This window comes from Chanodichthys erythropterus, chromosome 13, assembly GCF_024489055.1.
Source record: "Chanodichthys erythropterus isolate Z2021 chromosome 13, ASM2448905v1, whole genome shotgun sequence".
Classification (NCBI taxonomy): domain Eukaryota; kingdom Metazoa; phylum Chordata; class Actinopteri; order Cypriniformes; family Xenocyprididae; genus Chanodichthys; species Chanodichthys erythropterus.
The window spans coordinates 47849821-47870341 of record NC_090233.1 but is presented as its reverse complement, the minus strand read 5'-3'; the positions used below and the strand labels follow the sequence as shown (position 1 = coordinate 47870341).

Below are 20521 nucleotides of genomic sequence, written 5' to 3'. Positions count from 1 at the left end.
TTTTATTTTTTTTCCTTTTCTTATTTGCCTTTGTAGACAAAGAGGCTCTAATGCTCTTGTAAATGGGAAGTCGATGGCACTACAGCTATCTGTGAGGAAAGCAAACAAACCAGTTATCTAATCTTTGGTCAAGCATATAGGGGCAAAAGTCACCGTTAGAAATCTGGAAACTGTATAGAAATGGCTCAGGTTCTTAGATCTTTCATACTCAAGTCACATTTTACGTCCCACCACTTGATACACAATGTTCCAGCGGGGTCTTTGTTCAGCCTAGTATGTTAAGAGAGACTGCCAAAGACAATTTTAATGTAAATTTATATACTATTTGCACTGGCAACACTGTAATGGACTAAAGCTTGAATGACTTTCCCTCAGTTTTCTGTTCAGATACAGCTGCATAAGACACTGCAAGTACAGTGTTTCCAGTTTAAACCTTGCACTAAATCGTTACGATAAGCTAAATCCATGGCACAGGCATATATGCAACAATGTGCACCGCGATCCACGCAAACCGTGGTCGCAATAGGTAACAGATGGTTTACGTCAAGTAAAAGTAACAAACATCAATCATTCCAGCAAGTGTCTCCAACATGGGAATGATTTACAGACACATAAGTCTTTAAAACAACAGAGTGCAACTGCACACATGGGTTATGGCAACTTCAGACAGACAACCGAAAATATTCATTTGGACAAACCCACAGAAATGTATACGACAACTCATCTTTAGTGATACTTTGTGAAGTGTGCAGCTATCGCATCCTGTTCAAGTTGATTTAAAATATGGCCTCATTTTAAAGAAGCAATAGCGAACATCAAGGATAGAAAAAGCAACACGAAAATTAAACTCAACAGACATACGCAGTGATTCAAGTGCTAGGGTCTTTTTCGCCCACAGAGGGTTAATATTAACTGAACGTGCACAGAAAAATAAAATAAAAATGTGCAAACTTCACCGTTAACCCCTCAAAACCTGCTAACCATTAACCCTTTCTGCTCAGATTAGACTGTGGGTTTAGCATACTGTAGTTGTGCTCTCGCTATAACAGAATGTTTTGCTGTGAAACGGGAGGGATGTAGTTCTAAGTCCGACACCGATTCACAGAAGTTTGTCTGACATTTCATCAAGTTCCACTGTACACCTGCCATTACCACGCAGCAGAATCACATTGTGTTCGTAAGTATTTGTAAGGCAGAAAATATTCAAGTCTCACTTGTGAGTGTTCTACGTCTGTTGATGTTTTTTTTGTTTTTTTTACAAAATGCTAAAAGCTAGTGCGATTTCTGTAATACGATGCTTTAAAGGAGAATGTCTGACCTCTTTTTAACAGCCTTCATCATTGAAATGTTTCTGGCATCAGAATGAATGTGACTCTGATACTGTGAAATAAAAAGGACTAAAGTCACTGGTTTCCACATGTCGTCACACTGCATCGTGCAAAATGGTGGAAGATGATCCACCAGAGCAGTTCACCACAGTGTGACAAAAACATGCAAGCATCGACATGCCTGCGGAAATACACACGTATAATTACACACGCATACTGGTATGTACAATCTCACACACACACACACACACACACACACACACACATACACACAAGTTCTGGATTAGACCCAGTTTTTGTTAGCATATTAGACCTTTTAGCTCTCTAATACTCTTAGAGGAGGTAAATCAATAGTTTGCATTTATCTGCTCATTTTCAAAGGGTTTGACGTATGAAGAGCTGTGTTAGTTTAAGGTCTGCCTGTGTAGACCTGAATACAGTAGTGTGGGATGAGATCTGAAACACTTTAAGAGCACAGGCTGTCCCAGACATGAGTGTTCTGGATGGGTGAAACCCCTCACGCTCTCTCATGCCTTCAGGAACTATGGACTCTGTGAGCATGCAATGCATATATGTGTTTGTAAAAAGGCAAGAGAGTGTGTTTCAGGCCTCTCAGAACTAGGCAACAGAAGCCTCTGGAAACCCAGAGACGGTTGTTTGAAATGGGTGCTTTGAATTTACATAGGTTTTGTTTAAAGATATGGCAGTTTGAGAAGGCCATGCTCAAAGAAACAAACAAAAAAAGTCACGAGTCAGAATAAGTGACCCTTGGCATACGGTGGTGAGCGTGTTGGGACTGGCCCACGAAGACGAATCGCACAGTGAAAAGTAAAACATAAAAAAGGGTGAGGATGCACTATCGGTAGACGCGATGTCCTTCATCAACACTTTTGTGCCTCCACTGGTGACATGGCAATATAAGATCCGTTCCTCAAAGGCTGGTTGGTGCGGTTTTCTGGCGAATCCTCTGCTTGGTTGCTCACTTGGGTATAAGCCGTTTCATCTTTCGTCGTCTGCACAGAAAATACAAGAACATTAGCGTGTACATTGTTAAAACCACGTATAGATGACTGAAGATGTCAATCATGAAATCATGTACCACTAAGACATGGACTGTGTAGCTAAACATCTAATCTAATGCTGTGAAACACTGCAGAAGTACATTACGATCACCATGCAGGAAAAGCAATTCAAATGATTTGCAGAAACAAATGTTAACAAACAAGGTATTTATATGAAAATGCTCAAAATGACCAAATACAATAATGATATAACGGGCAAATCTGAAAATAATGAAAGCAAATTGTGTGTGTGTGTAAAATAAATGAAGACTTACAGCAAAAGAATGAAAAGCTTCAGTAAAATCAATACGTTTTACTTCATTCTGAATTGGAACAAAAAAAAAAGGGAGGAAAATGTTACTGGAAATCATAACATAGCATAATGCATCATTGGCAGATTTCAAATGATAAAATAAATTCTATAAAAGAACATTGAACATTAGTATATAAATGTGCAAAACAAATCCTTTTCCCGCCTAACCATTCTTAAATTATTTTAGGTCATAACATGAGATGACCAACCCAATTAAACTGATAATTACTGTATACTGCAAAGAAAAACTATTTAAGAACACATTTCATAAAGTAATACGTGCACTAGAGCACATGCATTCCCTCATGCGGGTGCATGCATGGGTTTTAAAAGATAGGGTTAGTGCCGTCAAGGCGAGTGACAAATGTAATTGACTTTCAAGCCAAGGGTGTGTAAGGTTGATGGAATTTTAAAGGCTTTGAGTCTTTTCCAAACCGGCATTTCTGGAGAATATTAACTGTTACTCCATTAATATTGTTCTAAGAAAAGGTGTTATCAACATACAAATGACATTTTCAGTCTGAACTAGCCAATGTATAAGATGAAAGGACATAAATGTATTATCGCTGATTCTTTACCTTTCTCTGGCGGTTCCTGCAGACAAGGAAGATCAGGATGATAAGTAAAATGGCCCCCAGCCCCACAATGATGACGGGGAAGTTGGACACCACTGTTACAATCAACAGAAGCGTCCTCATCTGGGCTGCAGAATCATCGTCAATAGTTGCAGTCTGAAAATTACGAAATGAAATTTATAGGAAAACAAATTAACTTTGTGAACAGGCAAACCGATAGTCTGAAGTAGGGATGTGCCCGAAACCTAAATTTGAATTCGGAAAGGCACAGAAAATGAATAGTGCATTCTACGGAGCCCCTAAAGGGACATAGTTAGGCTTGCTGTGGTAGTCAGTTACATCAGATTTCGCTTATCAAGTGAAGATCGTAAGGAGAGATGACTGACAAGACAATGTCGGAGGATTTGAGAGACATTAAAATGTGCGGCCAGTCCAGCCGCTCCCTATACACAGTGCTTTTTCTTTTCCAAACATGCTTCGGGGACATCCCAAATCTGAAGAAAGTGAAGATGATATGAAAACTCACCTCGTTGACATACATAATGGGGAAAATTGTCTCATTCAGGAATCTTGTTTTGCTGAGAAGGAAAAAATAGAAGTCTCATTAGCCATTTTGTCATTTCAAATCACACTGTAATGGTTTTTGTGAGAGGTTTTACTCACGGGAAGCCACTGACTCTCTTCAGTATGACGTTGAGCTGAGCTCTCTTACAGGCACGAATGGGAACCCCTGTGGTCTGCAGAAAAAAGCAAAGGGTGAATTTAGTATTAAAAGTCACCAAATATTCACCACAGAACAGGGAGTGGAGTGACACAAGTCCATCATACACCAGCTGAGTACATTTTCCTTCACGACATGCTACAATAACTCTCAGTGGAATTCTAGGTAAATTTAGGTAGGCATGGTTTCACTTTCACTGTGGTTATCAGAGTGAATCACCTTATTTTTTTCCTGCCATGGTGAGGACCGGTGTATACTACTTTCAGATTACAAACCACAAGCGCGCAAACAGATCTTACCGGGTTTATGTCGAGGTATGTTTCGTGTTCCTCTTCATTTGGGTTCATTCCTTCAATGGCCTTGATGTACTTCTCATCGGCTTGGTAGAAATGAGGGAAGGACACAACAATGGGTGCACCTGTACAGTGAAGGGGAAAGAGGAACACATGGCATTAGTTGCTGTTCCTTTGTTCAGATTAGTTGACAGTCAGGTATATATAGTGCCTATCTAGGAAAGCTCTACAGTGAATATGCATTAATAATAGCTTCTTTATCAGCCATTGCATTTATAATGGACAGTCATAAACATAATAATGATTTAAGTCATATTAAGCCTAATTTTTTTTATGCTGGTCAGCACTAGGTCAGCAGTTCAGATTTTTAACTGGACACACCATCAAAAACAACAATAACATTGAAATGTGTCAAAAAATATAGATTTAGATTTTTCATTTCCAACAAGTATGTTATTATTATTATTGTTGTTAAAATTTACAGCTATAACAGAACTCTATGACATAGATATTCATACACATTAAAAGTTATGGCATACAATGCAAAATATTACTGATGTGTTTACAATTTAAAAACCCACAAATACTTACGAAGAAAAAAAAAAAAAAAAAAAAAAAAAAAAAAAATCAATGAATGCAAAGAGTATAATAATGCATCACTGGCCCTAGTGGGGCAGGTGACAGTTCAGACTGCAAATGTGCTGTTTTTAGATTTTACTTCTCTTGTTTCATGACATTTTCCATTATCTTAAATAATAACCCCGAATCATTTTCTGGGACTTTTTGGCTTTTTATGCACTCTAACAGAAAATGAAACTTCCTCTTTTGGTAGTACATACTCAACGTACATCCTGAACACCCACCGAGAACACAAAATACTACATTTTATAGGTGCCTATTTTATCGTTATGCTACATATAATTGTTAGCTACCACCGTTTTATTTCCCATATCCCAATCCTTAATAACAACCTAAATATAACCATTAAATCAACTGTCATGAACCCTTCTAGGAATGATGACTAATCAAAGCACGTGCAAATTTTGACAGCTGTTTCATATCAGGAGCACTCACATGACAAAAGCGAGAGTTTACCATCGTTCAATAATAATATTAGCCTAGTAGTTTATGGTGGAAGTAATAGAGGCAAAGATAAAGTAATCTGTCGGAGGACACCTACTGCGAATCAAGTGCTCGAGTCATAAAATTGCACTAAAAGTTATTCATTAAGTGCTGAACTCGGTTTTCCCTTTCATAGTCCAGGAGTGTGCAAACAAAAGCAGACAGATTTAACTTGAACTTAGGTTACGAGGCCACAGATCAGTAATGGGAAACCCAGAAATTCAATACTATTTACATATGCTTGGTTTGCTTTGGTTAAATGTCAGTCTGGAGCAGCCATTTAGGGCACCAAAGTTGTTAGCATACTTAAATTGCTGTACTTTGTTAAACAAATTACTATATTTAAAAAGTTACTCTATTTTCCCATGTAATGATTCTTCTGAAAGCATCCCACGTCTTTCTCACTGTAAAATCCTGTTCGGAAAACATGCTGACGGCCCTGAAGCTAAGGTGCGGTGTGACCTAGAACAGGCTTACCTTGGCGACAGACGCTGACTTTGAGGACTCCTTTTCCTAGACAATCTCCAGCAGGCACGCAGAAGCCAGCGTTACTGGGGTTCTCATCTGGGGGAGCCAGTACATCCGAAGGAGGGGCGAAGCGGAAAGCAGGGATACCCTTCACCTCTGTGTCGCTCACGTAACCTAAATGAATCGATCTGCAAGTGATAAAGAGCATAAGTAACCGTGTACAAGTAACCAAGCACCTTGTATGTGTTAAAACACGTTGCTTACCGGCACAGATCAGCAGCAAAGATGTAGAGGAGTTCTTTTCTAGACAGGAAGGTGTGGAAGACACTGCCATCGGTACCATTGATCATGTTGCTCTGGTTAGATGACCACCAGTTCATCTGACTGTGAGTGAGAAAATGAACATATGGTGATTGTTTTTGTGGCAGGTGAATGAAAAAGGATGGTTTATTATGCATTTTTCACCATAATTTTAATGCAAAAACTGACATGCAGAAGTTTCTTCATCTGCAAAGTCAATTGAAATGTTATTTATTGGGATATAGGTCAATTTAAATCAGGATATAGGGTAGTTGAGAAGCACAGGAGGACTTTTCTTGGACTTTATACTTTGATATTGACTAATCCAGCATGTAATGCAAGCATGCTGTGTGTTTAACCCAATTTCCCAAGCCAAGGTAGGAGAGCAGATGCCAAATGAGTGTGCAAGAATTCTCATTATGTCAGTAAGGTAATGCAGATTACGCAAGGACTGACATACCTGATGCCGTTCCACGTGTCAATCTTTCCATAGTCCATGTAGTTCTTCTCTCCAGTGTGGAAGACAAATTCACCCTCATGGGTTCCATTTTTCTGTAGTTAGTAAAAAAAATACTGTATTAAGGGTAAAGATGACTAGAAAGTCATAGGAAAATAGGTTATTTAGATGCTATGAGGAAAATACAGTGAAAAGTGAAAGTGAAAAGTGAAAGACTAAATGTTTTATTAATGCAAATCGCCGTTTCGAGGCACTCACATGATACCTATGATTGCACATACTGCAGATATTTAATATCTTTCCTAATACATGTATAATCCCTGAAGAAGGTCTAAAATACATTAGAGTAAACCAGGCCACTGTGTCAAACCTGGTACAGTGGTCAACATCTGCAGGATTATGATAATAACATCATTTGCTTATCCTGTTCTGATCGTATATGTGCTTTAGAGTTCGTGTGTGCTACTTTTTATTGGTTGCTTAAATATATGACCCATTTAGACTGCATTTTATACCTCTTTTCAGACTGACTACAGCACTAAATATGATGAAACTGCAGATTCTTACATTGTACATAAGGCCGAAATACTCATCCACTTCTGGTTTCATGCTGTGGACTTTGGACAGCAGCGGGTCTTTGAAACCCCACAGGACCTCATGGACTGTACGATTCATAAACACCCCGATGCCCATGGATCCCATCAACATAGACACACCAGTCCTCAGAAAGAAAGAGTAGGAGTTCAACTCATTCATGATGGCCTGAAACAAGAGGGAAAAATTAAGAGCAAATCCTTCACATTTGTATATAAAAAAAATAATGTTCGGTTTAGAAAATGACAAAAAAAAAAAATGCTACAAGCAGACTAATTTTAAATGCAAAATGATTGGTTGCCAAGAAAACAAAACCCTTCTTACAATTAATGGAATGTTAACGGTTATCACATGGTCAACCTCAGGATCTCCCGCTGACATGTTGCGAAGAAACACAAAGCTCTTGGGATTTGTGGCAAAGATTTTTGTCCCATTCTCAAGGAAAGTGACATTTTCCCTTGGTCGGTATTCCCTGATAAAAGAGAGTAGCATTTTATTTAATGTTAATATCAAAGTTGGCAACTTTAAGGTCTAGATTTTTCAATCTAATACACATGACGTTACCATTTAAAAGTCTCTTATTTGATTAAAAATACAGTAAAACTAAAACATTATGAAATATTATTACAATTAGAAAAGAAGTGTTCTCTATTTTAATATATTTTAAAATGGAATTTATTCCTGTGATAGAAAAGCTGAATTTACTCCAGTTTTCATTCTCACATGATCATTTAGAAATCATTCTAATATGAGCTCAAGAAACATTTCTTATTATTGTCAGTTGAAAATCATTTTTATTCTTTACGGTCACTTTTGATTAATTTAATACTTCATTGCTGAATAAATTTAACAACAACAAACAAACCAAAAATAATTCTTACAAGTGCATCATAATTATTCGACATTTAGTTTGAAGCGAGTAGCTTAAATGTTTCCTGTTTCCTATCTTCTCAAAGCATGAGTCATTTCTTAACTGTGGTGCCAAACTTGTTGTCACTGACAACAGACGGTACAGTTTAGTAACCAAAACAAAGCTCAGAAAATGATGAAAATTAACATGAACATCTCAGTATGAGACTTCTGTAAATCACCTGTAAGTATAAGGCCCTATTTGAGTGACTTTGGGCTTTTCCTTTCCAGCCAAGAACTCATCTGGATTGGTAACATTGAAGAAGAAATACTGCATGTAAACAGGAGGCGGTGGGTTTATCCAGCCCTCCAATACTCTGCTGTTCTTAGCCAGTGTGATCTCCTGTGAACGAAAAACAGTCAGAGGTCAAGAGAGAGCACCAAAAGACCATTTCTGTAACCTAATGCAGTGTCTGTTTAAAGAGAACTCAATGTTTCAATATAATTTAGGGAAGAAAGAACACAAAAGCTAAGTGCCTTCCTGTTGAATGCTCAATGTGTTTCTGGTGAAATGTCAGTGACCTGTTATAACACAAATACAGCAGACATGAGGTAAAGCGAGTGCTGGGATGACGGAAAAAGAGGAAAGAGCTCAGCAGACAGTCGAGCTGATTCAGAGTTACAAAAAGGGAAGAAAAACATCAACATCAGCGATCCACCACCATGACAGATGAGAGCAACACAATCAGGTGTTTGAATTTTCCATCAGATAAGTGGTTCAGCAGTAACACTTCTCACTTCTTGAGTGTCGTGAGCCAAACTCGGAAGGAGAAACGAATGCTTATTCTAAAATGACAAACTTTTACTTCAGAACAAAGGTATTCGTGACTACACGTGACCGCGCAATTGTGTAGTAATGGAAAAAACAAAGCTCCAAAGGGCGACTCGTCACAAACTCATGACAACCAGAAGGTTTTACTCCAGAATTCTCCCTTGAAATGCAGATAACGCTATCTAGAATCAAAAGCCATGACTTCAGCAGAGTAGCAGAGCACCCGCTCCAAAACAACAAACATCCCGGCCCCCTTCACTGGACCTTCAGCTTCTGAAAGGTCCTTTAAGAAAAAATATTTGCTAGAATCACTGGCCTTAAGTTGAAAAATGCAGTTTGTATGTTTCGAAATCAGTCATTCCAACATCTAATCTGTGACAAATCAACGATTCACTCATGACAAAACTGTGCCTTAAATGTACACTATATTATTACCCAGAGAATAACATAAAAGGCGTCTTTGTTCAAACAGCTCAGATCTTCCATTTAAGAGGACACCCGACTTTTGAACGGAGGAATTTTTCACATATAAGCTCTGAATGGGAACCCTGTCATTAGGAGCTTTACCTTGAGAAAAGTAACTGGTATAAAGCACTGAAGAAAATTTGCAGCTATTCAACTTATTCAACCATGCGTAGCGAAATTAGACTAAAGCTTTTCTTTAAAGTAAGATTATGTTACATCACACTCATCGACTCCCTTTTCTAATCTTTCAGGGTTTCTCAGGAGGTATATTTTCTTTAAACCACATTGACAAGAGTTCTTAATAACACCTGGTAAAAAAAAAGATGATTTTTGGTTTTTAAAAGAAGCAGTGCATTTTAGCTTAAAGACACCAATTCAAGTTTTATTGACTAAAAGCACCAGACCACACCTTAACAAGCATGTATACACTAAAAGTTTGGGTATGTTTTTTGAAAGACGTCTTTTAAGCTCACTAAGGCTGCATTTAGTTGATCAAAACCGGTAATATTGTGAATTATTATTACAATTTAAAATTGAACACACTTTAAAATTATTCCTGTAATGGCAAAGCTGAATACTCCAGTCTTCATTGTCACATGATCCTTCAGAAATCATTCTAATATGCTGATTTGCTGCTGATAAATATTTTTGTAGAAAGAAAGATACTTTTCCAAGATTCTTTGATAAAGAATAAGTTTAAAAAACCCAGCATTTACTTGAAAGAGAAATATATATTTTTTTTAAAACTACAAATGTCTTTACTGTCACTCTTGATCAATTTAATGCATTCGTGCTGGATAAAAGTATTAACTTCTTTCAATTTCTTACAACTCTGCTATGGGATATGATATCAATACTAATTATTTAATTATACAAATAATCCTCTGGAATTTGGTTTTGTGTTCTGCTGTGCTCATCAACCTTGAGAAGTGACGTTTTTGAAGGTCCCAATGGACATTAAACCATTTTAGGACATTTTCAAAGCCTTGATCGAGCAACTACAGCCAAGGTAAGAAAAACAATAAATGTTTGTATTTTGATAGGAAGGTCATTTATGCCCTTTACGTGCGAGTGGTTAACCTTAGAAAAGGCCAGTGAAGTAGATACCAGAGTGTATGATGGTACCAGCCACTGGAAATGGATATTTTCTTAGATAACAACCCATATTGTACACTGTTAGGAGGTGCAGTTTTAAATGAATTTAAACATTAATTCACAGCAAGGAATGCATGCATACATCAAATAGATCTCAACTTCAGCTAAATGCTGCTGCGAAAGCAGCAAGTAAAAGGAAGTTTTAACTGTCAAACAAGATGAAAAACTGCCTCAGAGCTACATACTGTGTAACATACAACCTCCTTGAACATGTCACCCACTCCACACCCTACACTCTAAAAACACACATCACCTGAGGGCTTGAAAAGTTGTTTTGTCTAGAGAACTTAAGCCTAACAGTTCACTATTACATGTTTAAGTGCCAGAGAAGACATAATGAATACAAAAAAAGCTACATTATGTCATCACGAGGGCCAATTATATCAACTGTCAATGAATGGCAAACCAATACAAAACATCTCGAGCAAAGTTAGCTTCACTCACAGACCACCGCAAACACCCATGAATACCAGGTTAAGGGAGTCATACTAAACAGTGAATACTACACTTGGTTAAAAATACTGAGGGTGGAGGTCAGAATTCCAAGTATTTTTCTAAGGAGAACAGGCTGAGACCCTCCCCCACTGCCACACATATAGCACACCTCCCCCGGCCATATACACAGCCTACTATGTGAACGAACAACCCTTCCCGTTACATTAAAGAGTGAGTGAGTGATTCATTCATCATTACCCCGTGGTTTTGCAATAGAACGCATTTAATTCAGTCAGTCAGTCAGACAGAACCGTTGAGGTGGAGAAGAGATAGAGAGACGGGGGGGAAAAAGTCTTTTCCGCAATATGATAGGCTTCGTGGTCACAGACAGCGACCAGCCCACTTTAATCAGGGTTACAACAAACCCACATTTACATCACGGTAATTTAATACCATGTTGTGACCACCTACATGTCAAAGAGGGGGCAGTTAAACGGCTAAAACACAGGTTAAGTGTACATAACATGAAATCTCGAGCAAGAACAGGAACTTTGGTAAAGCAATTTTAAGGGTGGAAGAGACATGACAATATGTAACGTCTGTTGTATGATTTCGCGTTACATCAAGTGATACTAGCAACTCCGCGTGATGCTCAACACAGAAGAAGCCTCGTGTAGGATAACCGAGTCACTTTAAAAGCCGGTTTTATAACATAACTAGAGCTTTTTGTAAAATTAAGCAGACTAACCTTTTTTATCCGTTCTTGAATCATTGTTTGGAAGACTTGAGCCACCAGAAGGGCGATTCCCAAAATGAGCAAATGAGCGCACACGATCCCGGTGGCGTAAATGGCACACGATCTTCTAGTCATTATTGATGGTTTCAGATGGGCTGATCTGTAGAAAAAAAAAACAATAATACTATTCTTTCTCTCTTTTTCTCCCCTTGTTCCGAACTTCTACTCGAGAACCTCCCGGTATGTCTCAGTTTTTCTCAAAGCCAGAATCCTCTCCCCACTTCTATCATTGGGATATTCAGCATGCACGATCCCAATGATGTGTGATGAGCGGGAGTGTTTCTCGGATGCTGAGATAAGAGACTATCAGCTCTGGCTCTAACGCAGAGGACCGGAGATCTTCTCCTCCTCCCTCACTTGATTCAAATGAGCCAGTCATGCATGAGAAATACACTTTTTGGAGAGAGGGGCGTGTTAAACCGCCCTCAGAGCTGAGGTCACAATTTAAAGGGGTTTTCAAGACGGATTTATGTGTGAGAATGTCAGAACATCAAAGTAAATATATAGCCTACTTTTACTGTCCTGACGCAATTTATAGGTTAAGAAAAACGTGTTAAACTGCATCTTTGTGTTATATTCATGTCCAAACTACTCTGGCTATAATTTGAATGTCTTCATATGTTATTTGAAGTTTCTCATTTGGATAAATGTGCCGTTAAAATATTCAAACTTGTCATAAAAACAATACAAAAGCGCTGACGAACCCACTGGAACAAACGTTACAGCTCAGCGGGGCGTTTTGTGTTTTGAAAAGACTTGAGCCGTGAGACCGTTAGGTCTTAATTTGTGTTCCGCTATCTACTGTCGTGTCTCCTTAAATGAGTGGTGAATGAACATGAATAATGGGCGGCTCACAAGGTAAGCGATGACTGTCGCATCCCTTTTGTCCGACGAGCTCGCGATTCTATTGGATGACGTCTTCCCGGACCACCGTTTTAAGACCACCCCTAAACGAACGTGATTGGTCAACGACTCAGAAGTGTGATGCCGAATTTGATCGACTGATTTCGGGGCGGAGTTTATTTAAAGGGAGATCGCCGCTCTGTAGCAAGCTGGAAATTTAATGTTAGTCTCATCCACATACTTCTGAGTATGATGGGAGTGGGGTTTTTCCACTACCACAGAAATAATACTCTGTGTGAGGCTGTGAGGCAGCATCGTCATAATTAATTAAACTTTTTTTTTTTTTTAGTCAAATCTGTTAATATTTTACATAGCTATAACCTCAAAGGCTGGTTTGGCCTTGATTTGACATTTACTTTTTTTTCTTGTTGATGTAAGCTTACAAAAGTCAAATATAACTATTTGGATATTTCTTAAAATAGATTACTTTATGAGTCAGCATGAATACTTAGGAAATATCAGTTTCCAAATGTGCTGATTTTAATAGGCTACACTGGAAGAAAACAACTGTGTAACTTAGGAAACTGAACTAGCCTACTAAAATTATGAACTGTTTCACCCTTTAAAGGGATAGTTCACCCAAAAATGAAAATTTGATGTTTATCTGCTTACCCCCAGGGCATCCAAGATGTAGGTGACTTTGTTTCTTCAGTAGAACACAAATGATGATTTTTAACTCCAACTGTATAGAGTACCCCAGGGATGACGCGTTTTTGTAGGCCAACCCGGAAGTTAGTGGTGCACAGGTTCTCTCGACTGGAAGCCTATTCATTTTTCCCATAGACTTTTGGAAAATCGCAGAAAATAAGCTCTTTGTTTAACAAAGGGTTATGACACTTACACGTTTTGTCTATCAAGATAATCTTTACAAGTTAACACAACATTTATAGATTTTGAAGCCTAAATAAAGTCGTCAGATATAAAAAGCTAACAGTAGGCTATAAACGGACTACAGCACACCATGGTCGCGGATCAACGTCGTCACCACCAAGCGTCCTCAAACTTTATTTAGAAAACAACTCTATTTAAAAACATGCTCGCTGATTATGATCTGCGCTGTGTATGAATACTTATCCACTCTTTCATGAGAAATGCGGTCCAAATGTCCCGTTTTTAATGATGACGTCTAAAGTCCCCGCCAAAGGAAGTAGTCCCTTTTAGCAATTTGTTAGCAACCGCTGATTTTAAGACACAGTAAAAGTTTAAAAAAAATCACAAGTGGGTTATAACTGGTGTGTTTTATGTCATAGATCAAAACATGAAATTATTTAGAGGCTTTGTTAACCACAGACCTTATTTCAGGCAATTTAGCAAAAACCCATTAAAAAAACCCATAGACTTTACGGCGTTGGAACCGGAAGTCCTAAAATGCTAACTCGCTTCCGGGTTTTGCCTACAAAAACGCATCATCCCTGGGGCACTCTATTGCCGTCTGTCAGTCGTATAATGCATGTCAATGGGAACTCCATCTATAAGAGTCAAAAAACATGCACAGACAAATCCAAATGAAACCCTGCGGCTCGTGACGACACATTGATGTCCTAAGACGCGAAAAGATCGGTTTGTGCGAGAAACCGAACAGTATTTATATAATTTTATACCTGTAATACACCACTACTGCTTTGAGGATCTGGTTGGCGAGGTCTGAAAACGCGCTCTGATGCCGGAAGTGATCTCTCGCGTGTATATGTCAATGAGTGTGAGAGATCATTTCCGTTGTCAGAGTGTATTCAGACCTCACCAACCAGATGCTCAAAGCAGTAGTGGTGTATTAGAGGTAAAAAATGATATAAATACTGTTCGGTTTCTCGCACAAACCGATCGTTTCGTGTCTTAGGACATCAATGTGTCGTCACGAGCCGCAGGGTTTAATTTGCATTTGTCTGTGCATGTTTATTGACTCTTATAGACGAAGTTCCCATTGACATGCATTATACGACTGACAGACGGCAACGGTTGGAGTTAAAAATCATCATTTGTGTTCTACTGAAATCACCTACATCTTGGATGCCCTGGGGGTAAGCAGATAAACATCAAATTTTCATTTTTGGGTGAACGATCCCTTTAAAAGGGCAGGAACATACCTCAGGAACAATTATATTATTGCTGCACTTTATTATAACACACACCTGGAGGTCACTGGCCTTCACATGGCAAACCGTCATGTTTCTGATAAAGATGATGACTTGATGCCAGAGTTGTTATACCTAGTCATGTGACAAATTTGCAGGGACCCCCTTTTCAATATTTTTCTCAGAAATCAGGCCCATTCATTCACTGCCCTTCCCCTACAATGCCTGCGTCCCCCACAGGGAAAGCTTCTAAACAAAGCTTTATTTTACAAATGTGCCCACTTGACAATGTCCCTGCAGGGCCCATTTAAGATTTTAAATGTGCTTAGTATTATCATGTTAAAAAATTCTTCAGTTTTCCCACTTCTAACTGTAGTTAACTGGTCAACGAGTGCACTTCTCAGAAAGAATTTATTGTAGGGCCTATATGTTTTCACAGATAAAGCCACATATAAGCAAATATGGGCCTGTGATATAGTAAGATTATAAAGCTTTATGACTTCAGCTTAATTGTACCTACACTTGAACTGTTGTGAACTTACTGATAAAGCATAAAGTTAATTGTAAGTTAAATTGAATGAATGACAGTTATGCAAAACCAGATTTGCCTACTTGAATGTACTACAAGAGGGTTAATGTGACTTTTATCAAAGCTCTCTTGGGGGGTTAAGGATGCTCAGGCCAGAAAGCATCTGTGCAAATAAGAGAAGTGAAAACAACCCATTATAAGCACCAGGAGGTAGAGGAGAAACAGTGCTCTACTTGACTCTAAGCTTTATCAAAAGTATAGTTTCAGCAATTTTTTTATGAATGGACCACATCAAAACAACTGTAATAAATGTACATTCATTCATATTTGTATTATCTACAATGACAATTCAAATTTAAATTCATAAAATGTATTTATTTGACTACTATTTACTAGAAATATCTAATATCTAAAACATGGCAAAGAAGAATGAGCAAGAAGGAACCATTTTAAACTAAAGAAACAATAGACTGAAAAGAAAAAAAGACTGAAAAATGTTACTTTTTCTTTTTTTTTTAATGTCTGTTTGAATACTTCGGTGCGTGTTGTATGTGTCAATGATGACGCAAACTGCTTTCAGTTGCATCCTGTTGAGTTCAGGAAAAGGAAGGGTTTGAAAGGCTTATGCAAACATTTCCCAATTAACCATCTTAAAAAGTATTTATTTATTTTTTTAGTGTTGTTTTGCTCCACATGTTTAAAAATGACTGCACATAAAAGTGGAAAATAAAGAACAACTGCCTCACAAGCTGAATGGAAGTTTCCTTTTTCATTCAAAAGAATGAAAAGCCTTTTGCAAGTCAGTAGGTTTTATTCCTTGCATGTTCCAAAGCTTTATCTAAAACCTCTTTTATAAAAGATATCATCCTGCTGAGCAGTAGCATGCAAAGCCTTTTCATATCTTAACTGTTTAACTGGAATGGATAAATAAATCACTAATTACCTGCAAAGTTGCATTATGACGTTGTAAAAAAGAACACAGTGCAACCACGTTTCTTTACTTCATACATCTGATTAGAAGAGAAGATAGTGTATTATATTTCCGTCCACCTTGTCACTTTTATCCCATGATAACTTTGATGATGTAATGTAGTAAACTATAGACATATTTTTAAAGCTGCTCTTTCGCTAAACCCATGCGGGAGAAGCTCAAAGCGTTTTTCACCCCCAACCTGACATGAGCAAATACTGAGAATAATACAACTATTCAGAAAATACAAAGGTCTTTTATGTAAAGTTGGGTTTGAATATGTTCTGCTATGGATTATGGCAAAACATAATTTTCCGTATATACCCGTTGATGAAGAGACAGAACTTGTGATTGTTGGTCTTTTGATATGATCTCTCGTGTTTCAGGCAGTCACGTTCTCTGGCTGCCCATCCCTTCACAAAGATGCATTTATACAGTATATTTTAGTGGGTCCTGTACTTCTGCTTATGGAGAAGGGCAGGACAAGTTTGAACAACAGGGAGAGAACAGCAGTTAAATATGTTTATTGCTTCACGATCCAGATTTTAAAGCAGGATGCATGTAGTGCTGTGCCCGGAAATTCACCTTTGTTTTTTTTGAGAAACTATTGCTTCACTTTAAAAGGTACACCATGTAACTTTTTTTTTTGTTCAAAATTAACAAAATTTAAATGAGTCAATGCATCATTAATCCTTCTTCCAAAAAGTGTTTTTTTGTTTACAAGCTGTTTTATCCTCGGTTGAAACACTGAGCGTTTACATGATACATTTCAGTAAGTTGTACTGGTTCTTTCAACATACCCTCTGATGTTCATTCATGTTTCTTTTGTACTGTAACTAGTAGTAAAGAGTTTCACACATGCTTCTGCCACAATAAGAGTGCCAAAATGGTATTTATTGTTTGAATTTCGTAATAAAACTTCAAAATTTGAAAGCTGAGACTTTGTTTATATCAAAAGTAAACTAATCTGTGTTGTTTGTCACTCTTTGCTCCGCGATCTTTTTCACTGCGTGAGAATATGGACGTCAGTTGTGAGAACAGTGACAAGTGGTTGACTTGGCAGCCCTGCTATTATAAGAGTTTATATTTTAGACATAGTGGGATGGAAATTATGAAATACATCCCTCGCTTGTGCGTGTCTCGCAATATGCGGAAATAGGGAAAAGTTGCTCCAGCTACTTTGATGCGTGTATGGTGTGGGAGTGGCGAAACACGACGAGTGAGAAAGGTTGACATGGAGCACGCTAAATGTCAAACCTCCGGGGAAATCACCCGTTTGAAAAAAAGCTGAACAGAGGAGAGTCTGCTGGCAAAAAGAGAGTGTGATAGAGCTCGTAATACAACAAGAATCAACATTGGCTTGGCTTTTCGGAGATGGTGAGGGATTTGAAATGACATTTTTATTACTCAACAGGTTAGTAAGGTATTTTATCGAACAGATAAATTGCCATGTGTAGCCACGTTCTCTAACAGAGTTCATTGGGAAATAGTATCTACTGTGAAGGGTCATATTAATTTGCACAGTCACACAGAGTCGAAGCACAACCAAAACAATGTTCTCCAAAACATACACAGAATGAACAAAAACAGTTGACAATACAATCTCATGGCATTTCATAAGTATTTTACATTTGAATTGGTGCGAATTGGTAGCTAGTTCATATGTATTTGTATGATCTTCTTACACTCCGGTGACGGTAGTTTAGGGGTTGGGTGCTTAATTTCTTTCTAAAAATCGTATGTTTTCATATGTTTCGCAACATACAAAATAGCCACTTTGTAAAATAGTTGTTTTCCTGTGAAATTGGGTTGAATCATTCTTTAAAATATCTAATGACATGGAATGACATGAAGATGAGTAAATGATAACAAATCCCTTTAACCTGTAACAGTAATGCCTGTGTAATGTGACTGATTTATCATACAGTATGGCTTGTTTGTGTTACATAAAGAAGGATGCTCTTTGTACAATCCTCTATGAATTATGTATGAAGGGTGGAAAATTGCACATAAATGAGAAAGTGGGCATCTGTCAGCTGGACAGAGCACATGAGTCTATAAAACTAAAAAAAGCTGTGGTTCAACCAGATCCTCTAGTCAAATAATAAGGAAACCTTATATCATGCAAATGTGTAATTCAATCCACCATAAAAATACTATTAACCTTACCTGTGGCATTATTTATTATCTTTCTCATTGTGTTCAGTGTTTAAATTTTCAGTTGTTGTACTACAAACAAATACACCACATAAAACACTATTTGGAGTCTCATCAATCACTTAGCAGGCAGGGTTTATGCATTGGGAGACAGTGTGGAAATGGAGCTCTGTACAGGATGGTACAACGTGTTTGTTTCAGCTCCTAATAGGCTCTTGGCACCGTCCAGGATGGGCTGGTGCAGACCACAGTTAAGGAATGACTGTGGGAGTGAGAAGAGCCAGACCTTTTCAGGAGATGTGATTGATGTTGCCTCAGGCCATTAAGTACAATGGGAGGAAAAGAATGCTGAATTTATATTTGTGAGATTCTATTCTACAGCTCACTGAGGCCACAAACGGCCCTTCTGAGAACAGCCTGTAATTGCAGGTCATCTAGTTTGTCACAAAAAATTAGAAACATGAGAGAAAGAGATAGCTAAGAACAGAAAACAGAATTAATTTTAATGGAAAACAATTTCACTAAGTGTTGTGATCAATTATTCCCTACATGCATAATATACCAATAAACTGGACTTTAAAAGATGTTTTTTTTTCCCTAGTCCTGTATTGTTCTTTGTTTAAGGTATAGTCAATTTCTCATGGCTGAGAGAGAAGTTACACAACTACAACCAACCATTGTTTAAACATAAGGAGTGACAGGATTTTTACAGAGGGAGTGAACTTTCCAAAGATACAGATGACTTGGAATAGAACTAGCAGGGCTTTCTCACAGCACTGAATGTGTACAAAAATTTTTCACCCTGAATTGCTGGTAAACTAATTGCGCAAACCACTACCACAAACCACAGTAGAACAACTGAAATAATATTTTCTTGTAAAATGTACTCCAATAATTGTCTTATTTACAAATTCAAAAATCTCTTTGCAGTATTTTTAGAAAATAAAAAATAAAAACGAACATGTGGTTATATGATACATTTACTGATTTAACCCTTTAATCCCGAAGTGCACCCCCTGCAGTACATCAAATTCATAATCAAATTAAGCAACCACTGACAAGAATCACACAAAATAGGTATTTGATAAACTCTTAACGAGTGCTGAGTAGTCCCTCTAAATCGGAGTGTACCGCCTGCAGGCGCCACGTAGCTACAAAAAAATGAATTATCATATTTTTCAAAACTTCTGCCATGATCAACACAAAATACACTGTTAAATGTCGCAGTAGATTTAGCAGCACATTACTGTAAAAACCTACAGTACAATAGTTTTTATATTGCAGTACAATACTGTAATTTGTACTGCATTCTTTGTAATTTAGTTTGAGCGGGAACATTTTACAGTATATTTTAGTGTTTCTGTAACCTAGCTGTAACTTGGCTGTAATATGCCAGGCAATAATACAGGATTGCTGTAAACAGCGCCCCCCGACTGACGTCAGAACACAACTGCAGCAGCTCACTCACGGATATCTGGAAGTTTGGTAAGTTAATTTTACATTTTATAATTAGATTTTAGGATTTTACGCTATAGTGTACATAACTTGTGAAATGACAGTGGAAGTTCAGCCAGCGAACGTTGCAAAAACAGTGTTACAGAGTTAACTTAGGTGTCTGTTTCCCGCTTGTCCCGACATTTTCAATTCTAACTCGGTGAATTACATCTGGTTTATTTCGACCAAACCTTGTGATTGTTGAAACGCTGAAAAGACAAATCAAGATGGTTTTCGTGAGTTTTATTTTGTTTCTGTCAAGTTTGAGAATTACAGTACTATTCTTGGGTACTGCAAATTGAATTACAGTACAATTACTGTAAATCAAAATACAGTAACTTGCTGGCAACCGTGCTGCCAGTACTGTACTGTAAAAATACAAGAAAATCGTTTACAGTGTAGGTGTAATTTAAAAGCTTCTTGTAAAGTCTGAACTTTACAATGAATGTAGTAGCCTAATAAATAGTCATGTGTCATATCTGTGACAGAGTAGAGTACAACAATAATTGTTTTGGGCTTTGACTAAACTTGTGAGTGTTTGTCTGCGTGAAGCCCCAACAAGACCCATATACAGTGCATCCGGAAAGTATTCACAGTACTTCACTTTTTCCACATTTTGTTATGTTACAGCC

General features: G+C 37.8%; 1 protein-coding gene across 1 annotated transcript in view; it reads right to left on the bottom strand.

The window, feature by feature from the left end:
- The window catches only part of scarb2a (scavenger receptor class B, member 2a), a 13318-nt gene extending 812 nt beyond the window's left edge, over window positions 1–12506 (bottom strand). The window contains exons 1-13 of the mRNA XM_067406186.1: window positions 11717–12506; window positions 8324–8484; window positions 7557–7704; window positions 7206–7400; window positions 6642–6733; window positions 6146–6265; window positions 5891–6069; window positions 4298–4416; window positions 3941–4014; window positions 3804–3855; window positions 3281–3433; window positions 2665–2712; window positions 1–2341 (exon numbers count right to left, since the gene is read on the bottom strand). The exon at window positions 1–2341 is cut by the window's left edge and continues 812 nt beyond it. Of these exons, the coding sequence (XP_067262287.1) occupies window positions 2210–2341; window positions 2665–2712; window positions 3281–3433; window positions 3804–3855; window positions 3941–4014; window positions 4298–4416; window positions 5891–6069; window positions 6146–6265; window positions 6642–6733; window positions 7206–7400; window positions 7557–7704; window positions 8324–8484; window positions 11717–11839 (1596 nt within the window). The 5' untranslated portion in view covers window positions 11840–12506 and the 3' untranslated portion in view covers window positions 1–2209. The remainder of the gene's footprint in view (window positions 2342–2664; window positions 2713–3280; window positions 3434–3803; window positions 3856–3940; window positions 4015–4297; window positions 4417–5890; window positions 6070–6145; window positions 6266–6641; window positions 6734–7205; window positions 7401–7556; window positions 7705–8323; window positions 8485–11716) is intronic.
- Between the last annotated feature and the right edge of the window lie 8015 nt (window positions 12507–20521).